Source organism: Oncorhynchus mykiss, chromosome 13, assembly GCF_057628025.1.
Source record: "Oncorhynchus mykiss isolate SJ-2025 chromosome 13, ASM5762802v1, whole genome shotgun sequence".
Classification (NCBI taxonomy): Eukaryota; Metazoa; Chordata; class Actinopteri; order Salmoniformes; family Salmonidae; genus Oncorhynchus; species Oncorhynchus mykiss.
Window position 1 is genome coordinate 76,057,713 of NC_143034.1, and position 17,321 is coordinate 76,075,033.

A 17,321-nucleotide genomic window follows, 5' to 3' on the forward strand; every position below is an offset into this window, starting at 1 on the left:
GCCTAGTTAGCTAGCTAACACACACACACACACACACACACAGCTAGAAGAAACGCCCATGTTTATTTGAAAGTGTTTCTGTGCACCAGTGGGATTTGAAGAGATGAGGCCATACATACCCGAGCGGGGGGTTTCCCTTTGAGCATGATTCAGATGTCTGAATATATCTCCTGATATCACGCGTATTGTTTGTCCCATGTCAGTTTTATTCAGGGGTTGGAAAATAGCATGACAGTTAATCAGCTGTTTTTTTTTATCAGACAATGTACCCAGCTAGCAGTAAGCTTTGGCTAACTAATGCGCTAGCTAGCTAGCTTTGTTGCTGTAGTTTAACCTATTTATAAACTTATTTTAGTGTTTTTAAAAACATGAATCTTGAACAGTCATAGTGAAATAACTTGGTAGCTAGTTTGGAAATCAGAAAGCTTAAAATGGTTTTAATCACAGCGGATATAACTAGATGAAGTATATCCTAACCATCATTGCACATATTTGAGAAAAGTCAGATGCGTGACGTTTTCATGTTATGGGAACCAAGCCGTATACGAGGACTCGGATGGGCATCCTAGGGGATTAAAACGTGGAGACGGATAATACACTGTTAAATGTTTAGGGTGGTTACTGAAAAATATAAACGCAACAATTCAATATTTCACAGAGTTAGTTCATAGAAGATCATCAGTCAATTGAAATAAATTCATTAGGCCCTAATCTATGGATTTCACGACTGGGAATACAGATTCATCTGTTGGTCACAGATGCCTTAAAAAAAATGGGCCTCAGGAATTCGTCACGGTATCTCTGTGCATTCAAATTGCCATCTGTAAAATGCAATTGTGTTCTTTGTCCGGTAGCTTATGCCTGCCCATACCATAACCCCACCACCACCATGGGCACTCTGTTCAAAACGCTGACATCAGCAAACTGCCCGCCCACACGACACCATGCATGTGGTCTGCGATTGTGAGGCAGGGATGGACATTAAATGACGTAGGTGGCTTATGGTAGAGAAATTAACATTCAATTCTTGGAAAAGAAGACGTGCTCACTAACAGGGGTGTAAACAAATTTGTGCACAACATACGAGAGAAATAAGCTTTTTTGTGCGTATGGAACATTTCTGGGATCTTTTATTTCCGCTCATGAAACATGGGACCAACACTTTACATGTTGAGTTTATATTTTTGTTCAGTGTATAATGTGTGAATGTATGTAGCTATAGAAACCAGAGGTGGCTGGTGGGAGAAGCTATAGGAGGACCAGGCTCATTGGAATGGAACAGAGTCAAATCTGTGGTTTCCATATGTTTCATACTGTTCCATTTATTCCATTCCAGTCATTACAATGAGCCCGTCCTCCTATAGCTCCTCCCACCAGCCTCCTCTGATAGAAATCTCGGGAACCTGAACGTTTCTTCAAACCTGCACTATAAAGGTGTTTACACATGAGCAGCACTAAACGGCAGTTGAGCCGCAAAATAAAATCTGTCTACCGTGTAGAGACGAGCGGTCCCGGTTGTTGTCAGCTTGAATATTGTCATTAAAATGTTGTTTTTGATTGGTTGGCAAGATGAACTCTGTGCATTGGTCAGCCATGTGCTACGGCTCTGTGCATTGGTCAGCCATGTGCTACGGCTCTGTGCATTGGTCGACCACGTGCTACGGCCGCTCAAGACTTCAGCTAATTTAATCTTCTGGTGCTGAGCCAGCAGTGCTGCCGCTGCTCACGGGGACGAGCACCACAAACCACTTGCCACTTCCGTTTTGGCACCCGCCGCCCTACTCTTATTGAAGTCTATGAGGCCGGTTGCCACGACCTGCCTGTAAGCGTGGTAACAGCATGCAAGACACGCTTCCATGTGGCCTACCACTGTCGATCACATCATATAGGCACCGGTTTCAGACCGTTTCCATACCGATATCCACACATTATGCAATCAGGACCGACGGACAAGGAATCGCCGATTATTGATAAACCTTCAGTAACAGGATTTTCGTTAAAAAAAAAATAATTACGTCCTCTTAAAAATGTGGCAGTTGTTTTTTTGGCCTCAGCATTTTAACCTCCTACGTCCTTTATAGGGCAACTGGAAACCATGTTGTTTTGAGGCGGCGATACGATGTGATGTGATCGCTCGTATTCCAATTGTTTGTATTCACCCAGACAGTCTGTCAAACTTGCTGGCTAGATCAATTGGCTATTTTGTTTATTACCTAGCTAGCTATTTGATATTTTACTGTAAATCTTTACTTGACATAACCTCCCCTGAATGTTGAGTGTTTAGTTGAAAGTTCAACACCGGTGGATGTCGGTCACGTTTTGGTAGACTGAGGCATTAGGCCTAGCTGTATAAAATCTGAAGAGAGAGAGAGAGAGAGAACATGAAAGGGGTGTTTCTGCCTCCAACTTGCGTGGTCATACCAGGTCAGGTAGTCGTGACAACCCAGCCCTGCACACACTAGTCAACGATATTACCAGGGATGTACAGCAATACTACAGTCCGATAACTCCTGTTATGCAAACAAACATCTTTTATGGGGGTGAAACCACTCTCCGTTCCCCCCCCCCCCCCCTACTAGTTGGCTACTTTGTTCATTACGCAGACTAATTTAGGTTTCCTGGTACACACTGGTTTGTTAGTGTAGCAGTCCCGAGGAAATACATTTAATTGTCAACTATACAATTATAGTCATTGTGTTGTTGTTGTTGTTTTTTTGGTCAACTTTTCCTTTGTGAGTCGTTGAGCACAATGACGCTATTTATCTTAGATCTGTCGTACGTAGACTAAACTCTTCCATTTAATGTCTTCTTGTTGACGCACCGTTTCTCAGAGCTCCTATTAAAGAATCATGTTGAATCATTGTGTTAATTTTAGATGGGTACTTTACTGTTATTTAATCATCAGACATGGAGGATGTCCCCGGTAGCTCTGTCTGTCTGTCTGTCTGTGTGGGTGGGTGCAGGGGGTTCCCAGCCTCACACCATGATGTCATATCCTTACTGTGAAATGCATGAATGGGGGGGAAATGTATACACACACACACAGACAGATGGATGATTGGCTGTGGGTGATTGGCTGTGGGTGATTGGCTGTGGGTGATTGGCTGTGGGTGATTGGCTAAGCCCGGGCAGGATCCCCAATGAGGAACGCTGTGTTTTGTCTTCTATGTGACAGATGAATGGTGGGAGTCCTGAGGTTCGTCCCAAATGGCTCCCTATACACTGCACTAACGTGTTGGCCTGCGCCCTATGGACCCTGGTATAAAGTAGTGCACCATTTGGGGGACGAAGCCCCCCGATGATGCTGCTCTGTTCTCGTCTTCGGCGTCCGTCAGACCGGAAATATAGATGTAGCCTATAGACCTGGTGGTGAAAGGCCTGTGTTTAGGGACTTTATCTCATCGGTCTTCTATTTATAAACAAAGGGCCTTGGCTCATCATGTTATGATTTAAATTCTTTAATCCATCTCTAAATCTCCCTTCTGCTAAATCTCCCCCCGTTAAGTCTTCAGTTCTGACCTGATGGGGGTGGGTGCGTGTGTTTGTTTTAGCTAAATAAATGGTCTGTCCCTGTCTCCTAAATCTTGTTGTACTTATTTACATTCTACAGGCCTGTTTATCTGGACTGTATTTTATCCCTAAGAAGTGATATGATCTACCCCCCCCCTCCCCCCCCTGGTCTCTCTGGAAGAACAGCCTAGTGCATGTCTGGATAGTATAGCCTAAGTCTAATGTGGTACCCTGTTCCCTAGATAGTGCACTGCTTTTTGACTTGGGTCCATAGTGGGGGGTCTGGTCAGAAGTAGTGCACTATATGGGGAATAGGGTGTCATGTGAGCCAACAGGCGTTGTGTAGCATTAATGACAGTGGCAGATTTTTGCTGTCCGGCCGACTCGTGAGGAGCTAGCAGGGGCCTCGGGTGTTGCACTTCCTCTTGTGATGTCATAGATGGATGAACGGGTGGTGTTGGATCTAGGCTGAACTCTCCCAGCGTGAGTCAACTCTTTCAGTTATTAAACAGATGTTAGAACAACTTTATTTTAAAGCCTCTGGGGTTCTCAGTGCTGATCTAGGATCAGATACCCCCTGTGTTATTCATTGATCTAATAGGCAGAACTGATCCTAGACCAGCAATGTCTCCTACTCTGAGATGCTTTGTGAGTATGTGCTATGAACACCTGTTCAGTCTAGGGCAGGGTTGCCTAACCCTCTTCCTGAGGATCTACTGTCCTGTAGGTTTTTAGTCTAACCCTAAATTAGCATATCTGATTCAGCTAGTTAAGGTCTTTTTGAGCATCTAATTAGTAGAATCAGGTGTGTTTAAATTAGGGTTGGACTGAAAACCTACAAGACTGAAAACCCACAGATCTCCAGGAAGACCCACAGGCCGGTAGACCCACAGGCCGGTAGATCTCATGGAAGAGAGTTGGGCTGAAAACCCACAGGCCGGTAGATCACATGGAAGAGAGTTGGGCTGAAAACCCACAGGCCGGTAGACCTCATGGAAGAGAGTTGGGCAACCCTGGTCTACGGTCTTTGGGTTTGATAGAACAGGTTGATTTCCAGGAGTCAATCTGTTTAGTCCTTTCTGTCTAACTGGCTGATGCCTCTGAGTCCCCAATGCCACCCTATTCCTTACATAGTGCACTATGTTTGAGCAGAGCCCTGTGTGCCAAAGATCCACAGGGTCTGCTGCCTTGTCTCGGCCCTCTGCTCCGAGCCACAGGGTCTGCTGCCTTGTCTCGGCCCTCTGCTCCGAGCCACAGGGTCTGCTGCCTTGTCTCGGCCCTCTGCTCCGAGCCACAGGGTCTGCTGCCTTGTCTCGGCCCTCTGCTCCGAGCCACAGGGTCTGCTGCCTTGTCTCGGCCCTCTGCTCCGAGCCACAGGGGCTGCTGCCTTGTCTCAGCCCTCTGCTCTGAGCCACAGGGGCTGCTGCCTTGTCTCAGCCCTCTGCTCTGAGCCACAGGGGCTGCTGCCTTGTCTCAGCCCTCTGCTCTGAGCCACAGGGGCTGCTGCCTTGTCTCAGCCCTCTGCTCTGAGCCACAGGGGCTGCTGCCTTGTCTCAGCCCTCTGCTCTGAGCCACAGAGTCTGCTGCCTTGTCTCAGCCCTCTGCTCTGAGCCAGAGTCTGCTGCCTTGTCTCAGCCCTCTGCTCTGAGCCACAGAGTCTGCTGCCTTGTCTCAGCCCTCTGCTCTGAGCCACAGAGTCTGCTGCCTTGTCTCAGCCCTCTGCTCTGAGCCACAGAGTCTGCTGCCTTGTCTCAGCCCTCTGCTCTGAGCCACAGAGTCTGCTGCCTTGTCTCAGCCCTCTGCTCTGAGCCACAGAGTCTGCTGCCTTGTCTCAGCCCTCTGCTCTGAGCCACAGAGTCTGCTGCCTTGTCTCAGCCCTCTGCTCTGAGCCACAGAGTCTGCTGCCTTGTTTCAGCCCTCTGCTCTGAGCCACAGAGTCTGCTGCCTTGTCTCAGCCCTCTTCTCCGAGCCACAGAGTCTGCTGCCTTGTCTCAGCATGTTGTTTGTATCCTGTTTACCCTCCCCAGCCTCTTAATGACTACTGCGCTAGGAGACTATGTGTGTGACGCTGTGCCTGTTCGGCTCTAAGGGACTCCAGAAAGGAAGTGTGTTTCCGACTCTTATGGAACATTGGGATTGTTTCTTTACAGCAAACTGGTACATCGTTCTGTGTCGTGTAGAGATAAAACAATGTCGGTTGGCATTCTACACAACATTGAATAACTGCTGTGTGCCAGCCAGGAGAAACCCTCGGTGTACCCCACAGAGCCAACTGCTCCTTTACTTCCTCTGCAGCCAAGTGTTCCTGCTGGGTCAGGCCTTGTCCTGGTATGGATGTGGCGGTGACGAAAGAGCCTCGGCAGGCGCTGACGAAAGAGCCTCGGTGGTGTTTGTTAGCCGCTATCTCTAGAGGTCAAAGGTCATTTTGAAAACAATGACTGGAGATTGCATCAACGGAAATACTCAGAATTCCACTGATGTGAAACGGTACAACACACCTCCTGTCCTTAGTGTCAACCGCTCAGGTGATCACTTCCTGTGTGTGTGTGTGTGTGTGTGGTATATTTTGTGTGTGTGTGGCATGTTTTGTGTGTGTGTGGCATGTTTTGTGTGTGGCATGTTTTGTGTGTGTGTGGCATGTTTTGTGTGTGTGTAATATATTTTGTGTGTATAATAACGTCATTACTTCAATCATTAGGAAACAGTCTACCAAGAAACCTCAGCCCCTAAACATAAGTACCTATTCAGTGTTTTTCATGTTGTCAGCTGGCTGTTTCAGGTACCCCGTCTAGCAGAATCTGGCGAGAACACGGGTCTGCTGACTTCCAGGGATGGGAGTAAAATAGATACGTTAGAGTATACAATTTATTATTTTTGACGATATTATATATCGATTCAAATGCTTTTAGTTGCTAGGGTGCTAACGTTAGCTACTAGGTAGCTATCGTGATGCATATCGTATCATGGTGAGTCGTGATGCATATAGAATCACAATGCATATCGTATCATGGGGAGTCGTGATGCATATAGAATCACAATGCATATCGTATCATGGTGAGTCGGGATGCATATGGAATCACAATACATATCATATCATGGTGAGTTGTGATGCATATCGCATCATGGTGAGTCGCGATGCATATCGTATCATGGTGAGTCGCGATGCATATCGTATCATGGTGAGTCGCGATGCATATCGTATCATGGTGAGTCGCGATGCATATCGTATCATGGTGAGTCGGGATGCATATCGTATCATGGTGAGTCGATCCGCATATTGTATCATGGTGAGTCGCGATGCATATAGAATCGCCATACTATGGTGCCGATACAATATGTATCTTGGTAATATCATATCCCGCCAGTCCCCAGCCTGTCCGGCTTCCCATCAACAACAACACAAGCCTTTTGAATAGGTTGATGTTTGACCTTGTCTGAAAGACCTGCTCGTCTTCTACCTATTGGAAGTCTCTTCAGACCCTCATTTGACTGATTGATCCCCAGAGAGCTATTTGATTGGTGCATTTATAATCCCCCTTTTAATAATTAGTCATCAATGAACTTGAATGTCCCCGTCATTCTGTCTCTGTAGCTCCTTCTGTCTTTTATGTGTGTGTGTGTGTGTGTGTGTGTGTGCGCGCGCGCCCTCAAAGAAATGACAGTTGAATCTCTGCAGAGAAAGGAACTAAACAGTGATAAGACTGTGGAAGGAGGAAGCTATTATTACCCACAAGCCCCGTGCTCTTCCTCCCAGAGAGGCTCTCTGTTCTGGCCTCCGAAACCCTTAGCTGAGTTTTTATGCATTAATGTTTGATGGCTCATTAGCATCGTGGCTAATGTTTTTCTATGGACGTAGGCTATTGATTGTTAGCATCGTGGCTAATGTTTTTCTATGGACGTAGGCTATTGATTGTTAGCATCGTGGCTAATGTTTTTCTATGGACGTAGGCTATTGATCGTTAGCATCGTGGCTGTTTTTCTATGGTCGTAGGCTATTGATCGTTAGCATCGGGGCCTAATGCGTGCGATGGATGTTTTGCCATTGATCTATTGATCCAATCCTTCATTATTACATCAACAGCCCAGGCCGTGTGTGAGAGAGAGAGCCCCTGGAATACAGCCCTGTTTAGTGAGAGAGAGCACCTGGAAAACAGCCCTGTTTAGTGAGTGAGTGAAAAAAAAAAGAGCAAGCCCTCTAATTATACTACTCCTTATTAGTGGTCTGTAGCTGGCAGCCAGTCTAATTATACTACTGCTTATTAGTGGTCTGTAGCTGGCAGCCAGTCTAATTATACTACTCCTTATTAGTGGTCTGTAGCTGGCAGCCAGTCTAATTATACTACTCCTTATTAGTGGTCTGTAGCTGGCAGCCAGTCTAATTATACTACTCCTTATTAGTGGTCTGTAGCTGGCAGCCAGTCTAATTATACTACTCCTTATTAGTGGTCTGTAGCTGGCAGCCAGTCTAATTATACTACTCCTTATCGGTGGTCTGTAGCTGGCAGCCAGTCTAATTATACTACTCCTTATCGGTGGTCTGTAGCTGGCAGCCAGTCTAATTATACTACTCCTTATTAGTGGTCTGTAGCTGGCAGCCAGTCTAATTATACTACTCCTTATTAGTGGTCTGTAGCTGGCAGCCAGTCTAATTATACTACTCCTTATCGGTGGTCTGTAGCTGGCAGCCAGTCTAATTATACTACTCCTTATTGGTGGTCTGTAGCTGGCAGCCAGTCTAATTATACTACTCCTTATTAGTGGTCTGTAGCTGGCAGCCAGTCTAATTATACTACTCCTTATCGGTGGTCTGTAGCTGGCAGCCAGTCTAATTATACTACTCCTTATTAGTGGTCTGTAGCTGGCAGCCAGTCTAATTATACTACTCCTTATCGGTGGTCTGTAGCTGGCAGCCAGTCTAATTATACTACTCCTTATTAGTGGTCTGTAGCTGGCAGCCAGTCTAATTATACTACTCCTTATCGGTGGTCTGTAGCTGGCAGCCAGTCTAATTATACTACTCCTTATCGGTGGTCTGTAGCTGGCAGCCAGTCTAATTATACTACTCCTTATCGGTGGTCTGTAGCTGGCAGCCAGTCTAATTATACTACTCCTTATTAGTGGTCTGTAGCTGGCAGCCAGTCTAATTATACTACTCCTTATCGGTGGTCTGTAGCTGGCAGCCAGTCTAATTATACTACTCCTTATTAGTGGTCTGTAGCTGGCAGCCAGTCTAATTATACTACTCCTTATCGGTGGTCTGTAGCTGGCAGCCAGTCTAATTATACTACTCCTTATTAGTGGTCTGTAGCTGGCAGCCAGTCTAATTATACTACTCCTTATCGGTGGTCTGTAGCTGGCAGCCAGTCTAATTATACTACTCCTTATCGGTGGTCTGTAGCTGGCAGCCAGTCTAATTATACTACTCCTTATTAGTGGTCTGTAGCTGGCAGCCAGTCTAATTATACTACTCCTTATCGGTGGTCTGTAGCTGGCAGCCAGTCTAATTATACTACTCCTTATCGGTGGTCTGTAGCTGGCAGCCAGTCTAATTATACTACTCCTTATTAGTGGTCTGTAGCTGGCAGCCAGTCTAATTATACTACTCCTTATCGGTGGTCTGTAGCTGGCAGCCAGTCTAATTATACTACTCCTTATCGGTGGTCTGTAGCTGGCAGCCAGTCTAATTATACTACTCCTTATCGGTGGTCTGTAGCTGGCAGCCAGTCTAATTATACTACTCCTTATCGGTGGTCTGTAGCTGGCAGCCAGTCTAATTATACTACTCCTTATCGGTGGTCTGTAGCTGGCAGCCAGTCTAATTATACTACTCCTTATCGGTGGTCTGTAGCTGGCAGCCAGTCTAATTATACTACTCCTTATCGGTGGTCTGTAGCTGGCAGTCTACTTATCAGTGCCTTTAGTCCTTCTCTGTTTATCACAATGTTAAAACCTCTATGGCTGTAGTAGTAGTCCCTGTACTGTGCTTGTTGTTCATCCAAAGTTACACCCTATTCTCTTTATAGTGCACTACTTTAGACCAAGGCCCTGTGTGTGTATATATATGACTCTTACTGTGGTATAACCAGAGAGAGGCTCTGCTCTCTCTCTTTCTGTACCTGGCATTTGGAGACGTTACAGAGCACCATCCTGGTTGGCACCAAACGTCCCTTGAAGACAACAACATTCTGTCATAGAACCTTTGGCAACATGGTGGCTGTTTTTGAAATTCTAAACCTCAAACCAAGTTTATCAAACTCCATAGAAATAAACTTCCAACTCGATACGGTATCTATGGGCCTCCTCCCGTAGACCTGCCTTGACTCAGTTTGTCAGGTCTGGGTGACTCGGCTATCCATTTCAGCCCTGTCTTCAACAGCACTGACTTTGATGGACTCTTAGTCTCAGCAGGACATGAACTGGTCTGTCTGGTTCCTAGTGTCTCCCCAGAGAGAGAGAGGCCAAGGCCAGGTCAAGGAGGGTAGTCGACCCAGGTTAGACTGTCAGAGCTGTCTGTCTCAGGATGTGTGTGTGTGTGTGTTTGACAGAGAGGAGAAAGGAAGGGGAGGAGGGCCCCACCTCTCACCACAGGAACCACACACCACCTCCATCACCACCAGTTGGTGTCACGCACACACTCTGGTCACCACACCACCTCCATCACCACCAGTTGGTGTCACGCATACACTCTGGTCACCACACCACCTCCATCACCACCAGTTGGTGTCACGCATACACTCTGGTCACCACACCACCTCCATCACCACCAGTTGGTGTCACGCATACACTCTGGTCACCACACCACCTCCATCACCACCAGTTGGTGTTACGCACACACTCTGGTCACCACACCACCTCCATCACCACCAGTTGGTGTCACGCACACACTCTGGTCACCACACCACCTCCATCACCACCAGTTGGTGTCACGCACACACTCTGGTCACCACACCACCTCCATCACCACCAGTTGGTGTCACGCATACACTCTGGTCTCCACACCACCTCCATCACCACCAGTTGGTGTCACGCACACACTCTGGTCACCACACCACCTCCATCACCACCAGTTGGTGTCACGCATACACTCTGGTCTCCACACCACCTCCATCACCACCAGTTGGTGTCACGCACACACTCTGGTCACCACACCACCTCCATCACCACCAGTTGGTGTTACGCACACACTCTGGTCACCACACACTCTGGTCAGTGACACTGACACATCCCTGCAGACTTCACGTGGACCAGCCCATGTCAACAGCAGCTGGTTTTAAATTTACATGTCTTTAAATGTAGCCTTTATTTAACTAGGCAAGTTAAGAACAATTTCTTATTTGCATTGACGGCCTACCGGGGAACAGTGGATTAACTGCCTTGTTCAGCTCTGGGATTTGATCCATCAACCTTTTGGCCCAACGCTCTAACCACTAGGCTACCTGCTCTAACCACTAGGCTACCTGCCGCCCCTCTAACCACTAGGCTACCTGCCGCCCCTCTAACCACTAGGCTACCTGCCGCCCCTCTAACCACTAGGCTACCTGCCGCCCCTCTAACCACTAGGCTACCTGCCACCCCTCTAACAACTAGGCTACCTGCCGCCCCTCTAACCACTAGGCTACCTGCTCTAACCACTAGGCTACCTGCCACCCCTCTAACCACTAGGCTACCTGCCGCCCCTCTAACCACTAGGCTACCTGCCGCCCCCCTAACCACTAGGCTACTTGCCGCCCCTCTAACCACTAGGCTACCTGCCGCCCCTCTAACCACTAAGCTACAGTGCCTTGCGAAAGTATTCGGCCCCCTTGAACTTTGCGACCTTATGCCACATTTCAGGCTTCAAACATAAAGATATAAAATTGTATTTTTTTGTGAAGAATCAACAACAAGTGGGACACAATCATGAAGTGGAACGACATTTATTGGATATTTCAAACTTTTAACAAATCAAAAAATGAAAAATTGGGCGTGCAAAATTATTCAGCCCCTTTACTTTCAGTGCAGCAAACTCTCTCCAGAAGTTCAGTGAGGATCTCTGAATGATCCAATGTTGACCTAAATGACTAATGATGATAAATACAATCCACCTGTGTGTAATCAAGTCTCCGTATAAATGCACCTGCACTGTGATAGTCTCAGAGGTCCGTTAAAAGCGCAGAGAGCATCATGAAGAACAAGGAACACATCAGGCAGGTCCGAGATACTGTTGTGAAGAAGTTTAAAGTGAAGTACCATTGGTCTCTGGTCAAAAGTAGTGCTGTATATAGGGAATAGGGCACTGTTTGGGACACGTCTGTCTGTCTGGAGGACTACTGTGGTGTGTTTGTATTACTGTCCTCGTGGGTACCGGAATTCCACTGAAGTCCCCACAAGGATAGTAAAACAAGGAAATCTCTCTCTCTCTGGGACATATATTTCCCAGGTCCCCACAAGGTTAAAGGCCATGTTAGGGTTAGGAGTTGGAATAGGAAAGACTGTTGTGTCCCCACAAGGATAAAGGCCATGTTAGGAGTTGGAAGGGGAAAGACTGTTGTCCCCACAAGGATAAAGGCTATGTTAGGGTTAGGAGTTGGAATGGGAAAGACTGTTGTCCCCACAAGGACACGTGTACTGTACTGTGAGTGCTTGTGCCTAAAACTATTTGAGAGTGTTCTTGCACTACAGAAGAAACGGGTTTGTATGTGTGACTGTCTCCCCCTTGGTTCTCGGTCCCTCTTGGCCCGTCTCGGTGTCGCTCGCTCTGTCTCGGTCTCGCTCCTCCTCGGTGTCGCTCGGTCTCGCTCCCCCCCGGTCTCTCAGTCTCGCTCCCCCTCAGTGTCGCTCGCTCCCCTCTCGGTCTCGCTCCCTCTCGGTCTCGCTCCCCTCTCGGTCTCGCTCCCCTCTCGGTCTCGCTCCCCTCTCGGTCTCGCTCCCCTCTCGGTCTCGCTCCCCTCTCGGTCTCGCTCCCCTCTCGGTCTCGCTCCCCTCTCGGTCTCGCTCCCCTCTCGGTCTCGCTCCCCCTCCCCTCTCGGTCTCGCTCCCCTCTCAGTCTCGCTCCCCTCTCGGTCTCGCTCCCCTCTCGGAATCGCTCCCTCTCGGTCTCGCCTGGTCTCTCGGTCTCGCTCCCTCTAGGTCTCGCCTGGTCTCTCGGAATCGCTCCCTCTCGGTCTCTCGGTCTCGCTCCCTCTAGGTCTCGCCTGGTCTCTCGGTCTCGCTCCCTCTCGGTCTCGCTCCCCTCCCCCTGGTCTCTCGGTCTCGCCTGGTCTCTCGGTCTCGCTCCCCTCCCCCTGGTCGCTCGGTCTCGCCTGGTCTCCCGGTCTCGCTCCCCCCCCCCCTCCCGGTCTCTCCCGCTCGCTCCCCTGGTCTCTCCATCTCTCCCCCTCGGTCTCCCTCCACCCCCCCTCGGTCTCTAGGGGTGTTGGTGGAAGTATGACCCTCTACTTAATCTACTTCATGCCTAGTCATTAGCTCAGTTGGCTAACACAGTCTCTCCCTCCCAGGGGTGCGTGTGTTGGTGGATGCCAGAGAAAAGCTCCACATCCCGTGGGGAGAGGCGTCCAACCAGAGGCACGGAGAGACCATGATGGCGTTTGACACGAGGTCGGCCAGGATGGCCCACGGCATGGTGGAGACCAAGGTCTTCCTGCAGTACCTGCCCTCCATCCAGGCCCTGTGGGCCGACACGGGCATCCAGGACGCCTACGACAGACGCAGGGAGTTCCAACTGGTGAGGACACACCTAGAGAAACACACACATGGATAGAGACGCGTGAGAGAGATACACACACACACACACACACACACGAAGGGGCTTGCACACACATACACACACATACAACCAACAAAGGGGCTTGCAGCTGGAATGATGAGCACAGAGTAATTGAGTGTTGGACTCGGCCTGTCGCTGTCTTTCTGTTGCTCACCCCCCCCTCTCCTCTCTCTCGGTGGTCTTAGTGTTGGCTTGTAAAGCAGTGTGTCGGTCTCTTGTTGATGATCAATAGCTGTACTGAGGACTGAGCAGGGGATTCTCCAGACTGGAACTGATGCTCTTTTTACTCTGTAAACTACCATCACTCATTCAGTTTATGCACAGTCCCTCATCCCCCTCTCTCTTATCATGATTAAACATAGAGCAGACAGTCACCAAGCCTCCTCCAGCTCCAGTCCCTCATCCCCCCCTCTCTCTTATCATGATTAAACATAGAGCAGACAGTCACCAAGCCTCCTCCAGCTCCAGTCCCTCACCCCCCTGTCTCTTATCATGATTAAACAGAGCAGACAGTCACCAAGCCTCCTCCAGCTCCAGTCCCTCATCCCCCCCTCTCTCTTATCATGATTAAACATAGAGCAGACAGTCACCAAGCCTCCTCCAGCTCCCTCACCCCCCTGTCTCTTATCATGATTAAACAGAGCAGACAGTCACCAAGCCTCCTCCAGCTCCAGTCCCTCATCCCCCTCTCTCTTATCATGATTAAACATAGAGCAGACAGTCACCAAGCCTCCTCCAGCTCCAGTCCCTCATCCCCCTCTCTCTTATCATGATTAAACCTAGAGCAGACAGTCACCAAGCCTCCTCCAGCTCCAGTCCCTCATCCCCCTCTCTCTCTTATCATGATTAAACATAGAGCAGACAGTCACCAAGCCTCCTCCAGTTCCAGTCCCTCATCCCCCCCCTCTCTCTCATCATGATTAAACATAGAGCAGACAGAGTCAACACACACACTGTTAAAGGACTAGTCCCCCCACCCCACCCCAATACATCCAGTGTCTGTCCTACATCAGGAGTGGCTTTCCTAGATGCATGGTGACATTTCAGCTGCCTTGTTCACTGTTACGGTATTTAGGGGCCAGATTAAACTTAAAATTCCAGAAACTTATGTCAAGGCTTTAGAAGCTTCTGATAGGCTAATTGACATCATTTGAGTCAATTGGAGGTGTACCTGTGGATGTATTTCAAGGCCTACCTTCAAACTCAGTGCCTTTTTGCTTGACATCATGGGAAAATCAAAAGAAATTACCCAAGACCCCAGAAAATTTTTTGTTGACTTCCACAAGTCTGGTTCATCCTTGGGAAACATTTCCAAATGCCTGAAGGTACCACGTTCATCTGTGCGGACTATTGTCTGTACAGATGAACGTGGTACCTTCAGGCATTTGGAAATGTTTCCCAAGTATAAACACCATGGGACCACGCAGCCTTCATACCGCTCAGGAAGGAGACGCGTTCGTTCTGTCTCCTAGAGATGAACGTACTTTGGTGCCAAAAGTGCAAATCAATCCCAGAACAACAGCAAAGGACCTTGTGAAGATGCTGGAGGAGACAGGTACAAAAGTATCAATATCCACAGTAAAACGAGTCCTATATCGACATAACCTGAAAGGACGCTCAGCAAGGAAGAAGCCACTGCTCCAAAATCTCCATTAAAAAGCCAGACTACGGTTTGCAACTGCACATGGGGACAAAGATCGTACTTTTTGGAGAAATGTCCTCTGGTCAGATGAAACAAAAATAGGACTGTTTGGCCATAATGACCATCGTAATGTTTGGAGGAAAAAGGGGGTGGCTTGCAAGCTGAAGAACACCATCCCAACCGTGAAGCATGGGGGTGGCAGCATCATGTTGTGGGGATGCTTTGCTGCAGGAGGGACTGGTGCACTTCACAAAATAGATGGCATCATGAGGTAAGAAAATTATGTGGATATATTGAAGCAACATCTCAAGACATCAGTCAGGAAGTTAAAGCTTGGTCGCAAATGGGTCTTCCAAATGGACAATGACCCCAAGCATAATTCCAAAGTTGTGGCAAAATGGCTTCAGGACACCAAAGTCCTGACCTCAATCAAATAGATCAATTGTGGGCAGAACTGAAAAGGCGTGTGTGAGCAAGGAGGCTTGCAAACCTGACTCAGTTACACCAGCTCTGTCAGGAGGAATGGGACAAAATTACCCCAACTTATTGTGGGAAGCTTGTGGAAGGCTACCTGAAATGTTTGACCCAAGTTAAATATTTTAAAGATAATGCTACCAAATATTGGGTGTGTAAAGTTCTGACCCACAGGGAATGTGATGAAAGAAATAAAAGTAAATCTTCCTCTCTACTATCATTCTGACATTTCACATTCTTAAAATAAAGTGGTGATCCTAACTGACCTCAGACAGGGAATTTTTTTTGTCAGGAATTGTGGAAAAACGGAGTTTAAATATATTTGGCTAAGGTGTATGTAAACTTCCGCCTTCAACTGTATACAAACACTACAAGTGGCCAGTGTAGAAATCCACCCCACTACTCTGATGGTGCATACAGATGAACACGCTCCAACCAGCTGACTCACTTAAGCTACTTTGTCACTGTTTGTCTCTGGAAGATTTTCTGCTGTAAAATCTCTTATGAAGGAACACCTATACCAAGAAGTCAGGAAATAAGACATTCTGTTTACTAATATTCAACTGAGCCATTTGAAACCAGTTTGTGTGAGGTGTACTTCCTGATTCCTGCTAAACCCACAACTGATTCCCTGGTGATGTTTTTTTTTTACCATGGGTTCTAAAGGGGTTTCTGCTAGTCTGTCTGTTAGCTGTCCTCTGCCAACTCACTCATCCCAGGGAGGCTGTCATCTGAGACCGGGGTGTGACAGAACCGCAGCACGCCATACTCCCTCCCAGTTCTGCTAATACGCACTCTCACTTCCCCAAAGCTGACACAGAATGGACACTCGGTTCACCATTAAGAGGAGGGTTAACATTTTAGAGAGGCTCAAAGTTGAGTCCGAATTTACGTTGCGTTTGATTCTTAGGGCTGTTTGTGGTCTGTTTATCAAATAAATACATCACGTTTATATTGTGTATGGTAATATAAAATATTATTATTAAAATATTCTACCTTATTTTTATTGTTTAATCTTAAAGTGGAATCATTTATTTAAAACAAAGAGTTTAATGGCGCTGGAGGGGATAGCAGACATTTCCCAGGCTAATGACCAATGGTGCTTTTTAATTTTTAAATGTCTTACTTTTTAACTCTGCACTGGTGGGAAAATTGTTCGTAAGAAAGCATTTCACGGTAAAGTTCACATCTGGTGTATTCTGCGCATAAAATTTGATTTGAAAACAGACTGCATCTACTGCCCTTAAACCACTACTAATGGCTTCTGAGCTTGCTGCTCGCGCGCACACACACACACACACACTATCAGTGTTTGTGTGTGGAGAAAATGCTAACTCACACACAAATCAAGTCAACCATAGAAAATGAAAACAATGCCCTTTCTTGCCCTCCCTCCCTCCCTCCCTCCCTCCCTCCCTCTCCTTAGTCTCCGATGTAGAATGGAGCAGAGAGGAAAGGAATCAACTGTTGCAGAAAAGGAAGGGAGGGTGAGAGAGAGAGATCTGGGACCACACCAAAGCTTTTAATGTTCATATGTAGTATACATTCTCACAACAACGACATAGTCATATCTATTCTATACACTCTGCTTCTAACTCTGTTGCCCTGTGTTGATTGGACCCTCAACAGATCCCATGTCAATGAGGGCGTGGCTTGTAACAGAACACTATAAAGCCTTCGGTGGAGAGGAGAACAGGTCTGAGGCTGTGGATTGGGATTATGCAACACCTAGGATAGGGAAGAGAGGGGCGGGGGGGATAGGGAAGAGAGGGGCGGGGGGGATAGGGAAGAGAGGGGCGGGGGGGATAGGGAAGAGAGGGGCGGGGGGGGATAGGGAAGAGGGGGGCGGGGGGATAGGGAAGAGGGGGGATAGGGAAGAGGGGGGCGGGGGGATAGGGAAGAGAGGGGCGGGGGGGGTAGGGAAGAGGGGGGCTGGGGGGGTAGGGAAGA

The 17,321-nt window shown here is 47.8% G+C and overlaps 1 protein-coding gene across 1 annotated transcript in view; it reads left to right on the top strand.

The window, feature by feature from the left end:
• Positions 1 to 17,321, top strand: part of gna13b (G protein subunit alpha 13b) — a 48,644-nt gene that overhangs the window by 633 nt on the left and 30,690 nt on the right. Inside the window, exon 2 of the mRNA XM_036942031.2 lies at positions 12,987 to 13,213. Within this exon, the coding sequence (XP_036797926.1) occupies positions 12,987 to 13,213 (227 nt within the window). The remainder of the gene's footprint in view (positions 1 to 12,986; positions 13,214 to 17,321) is intronic.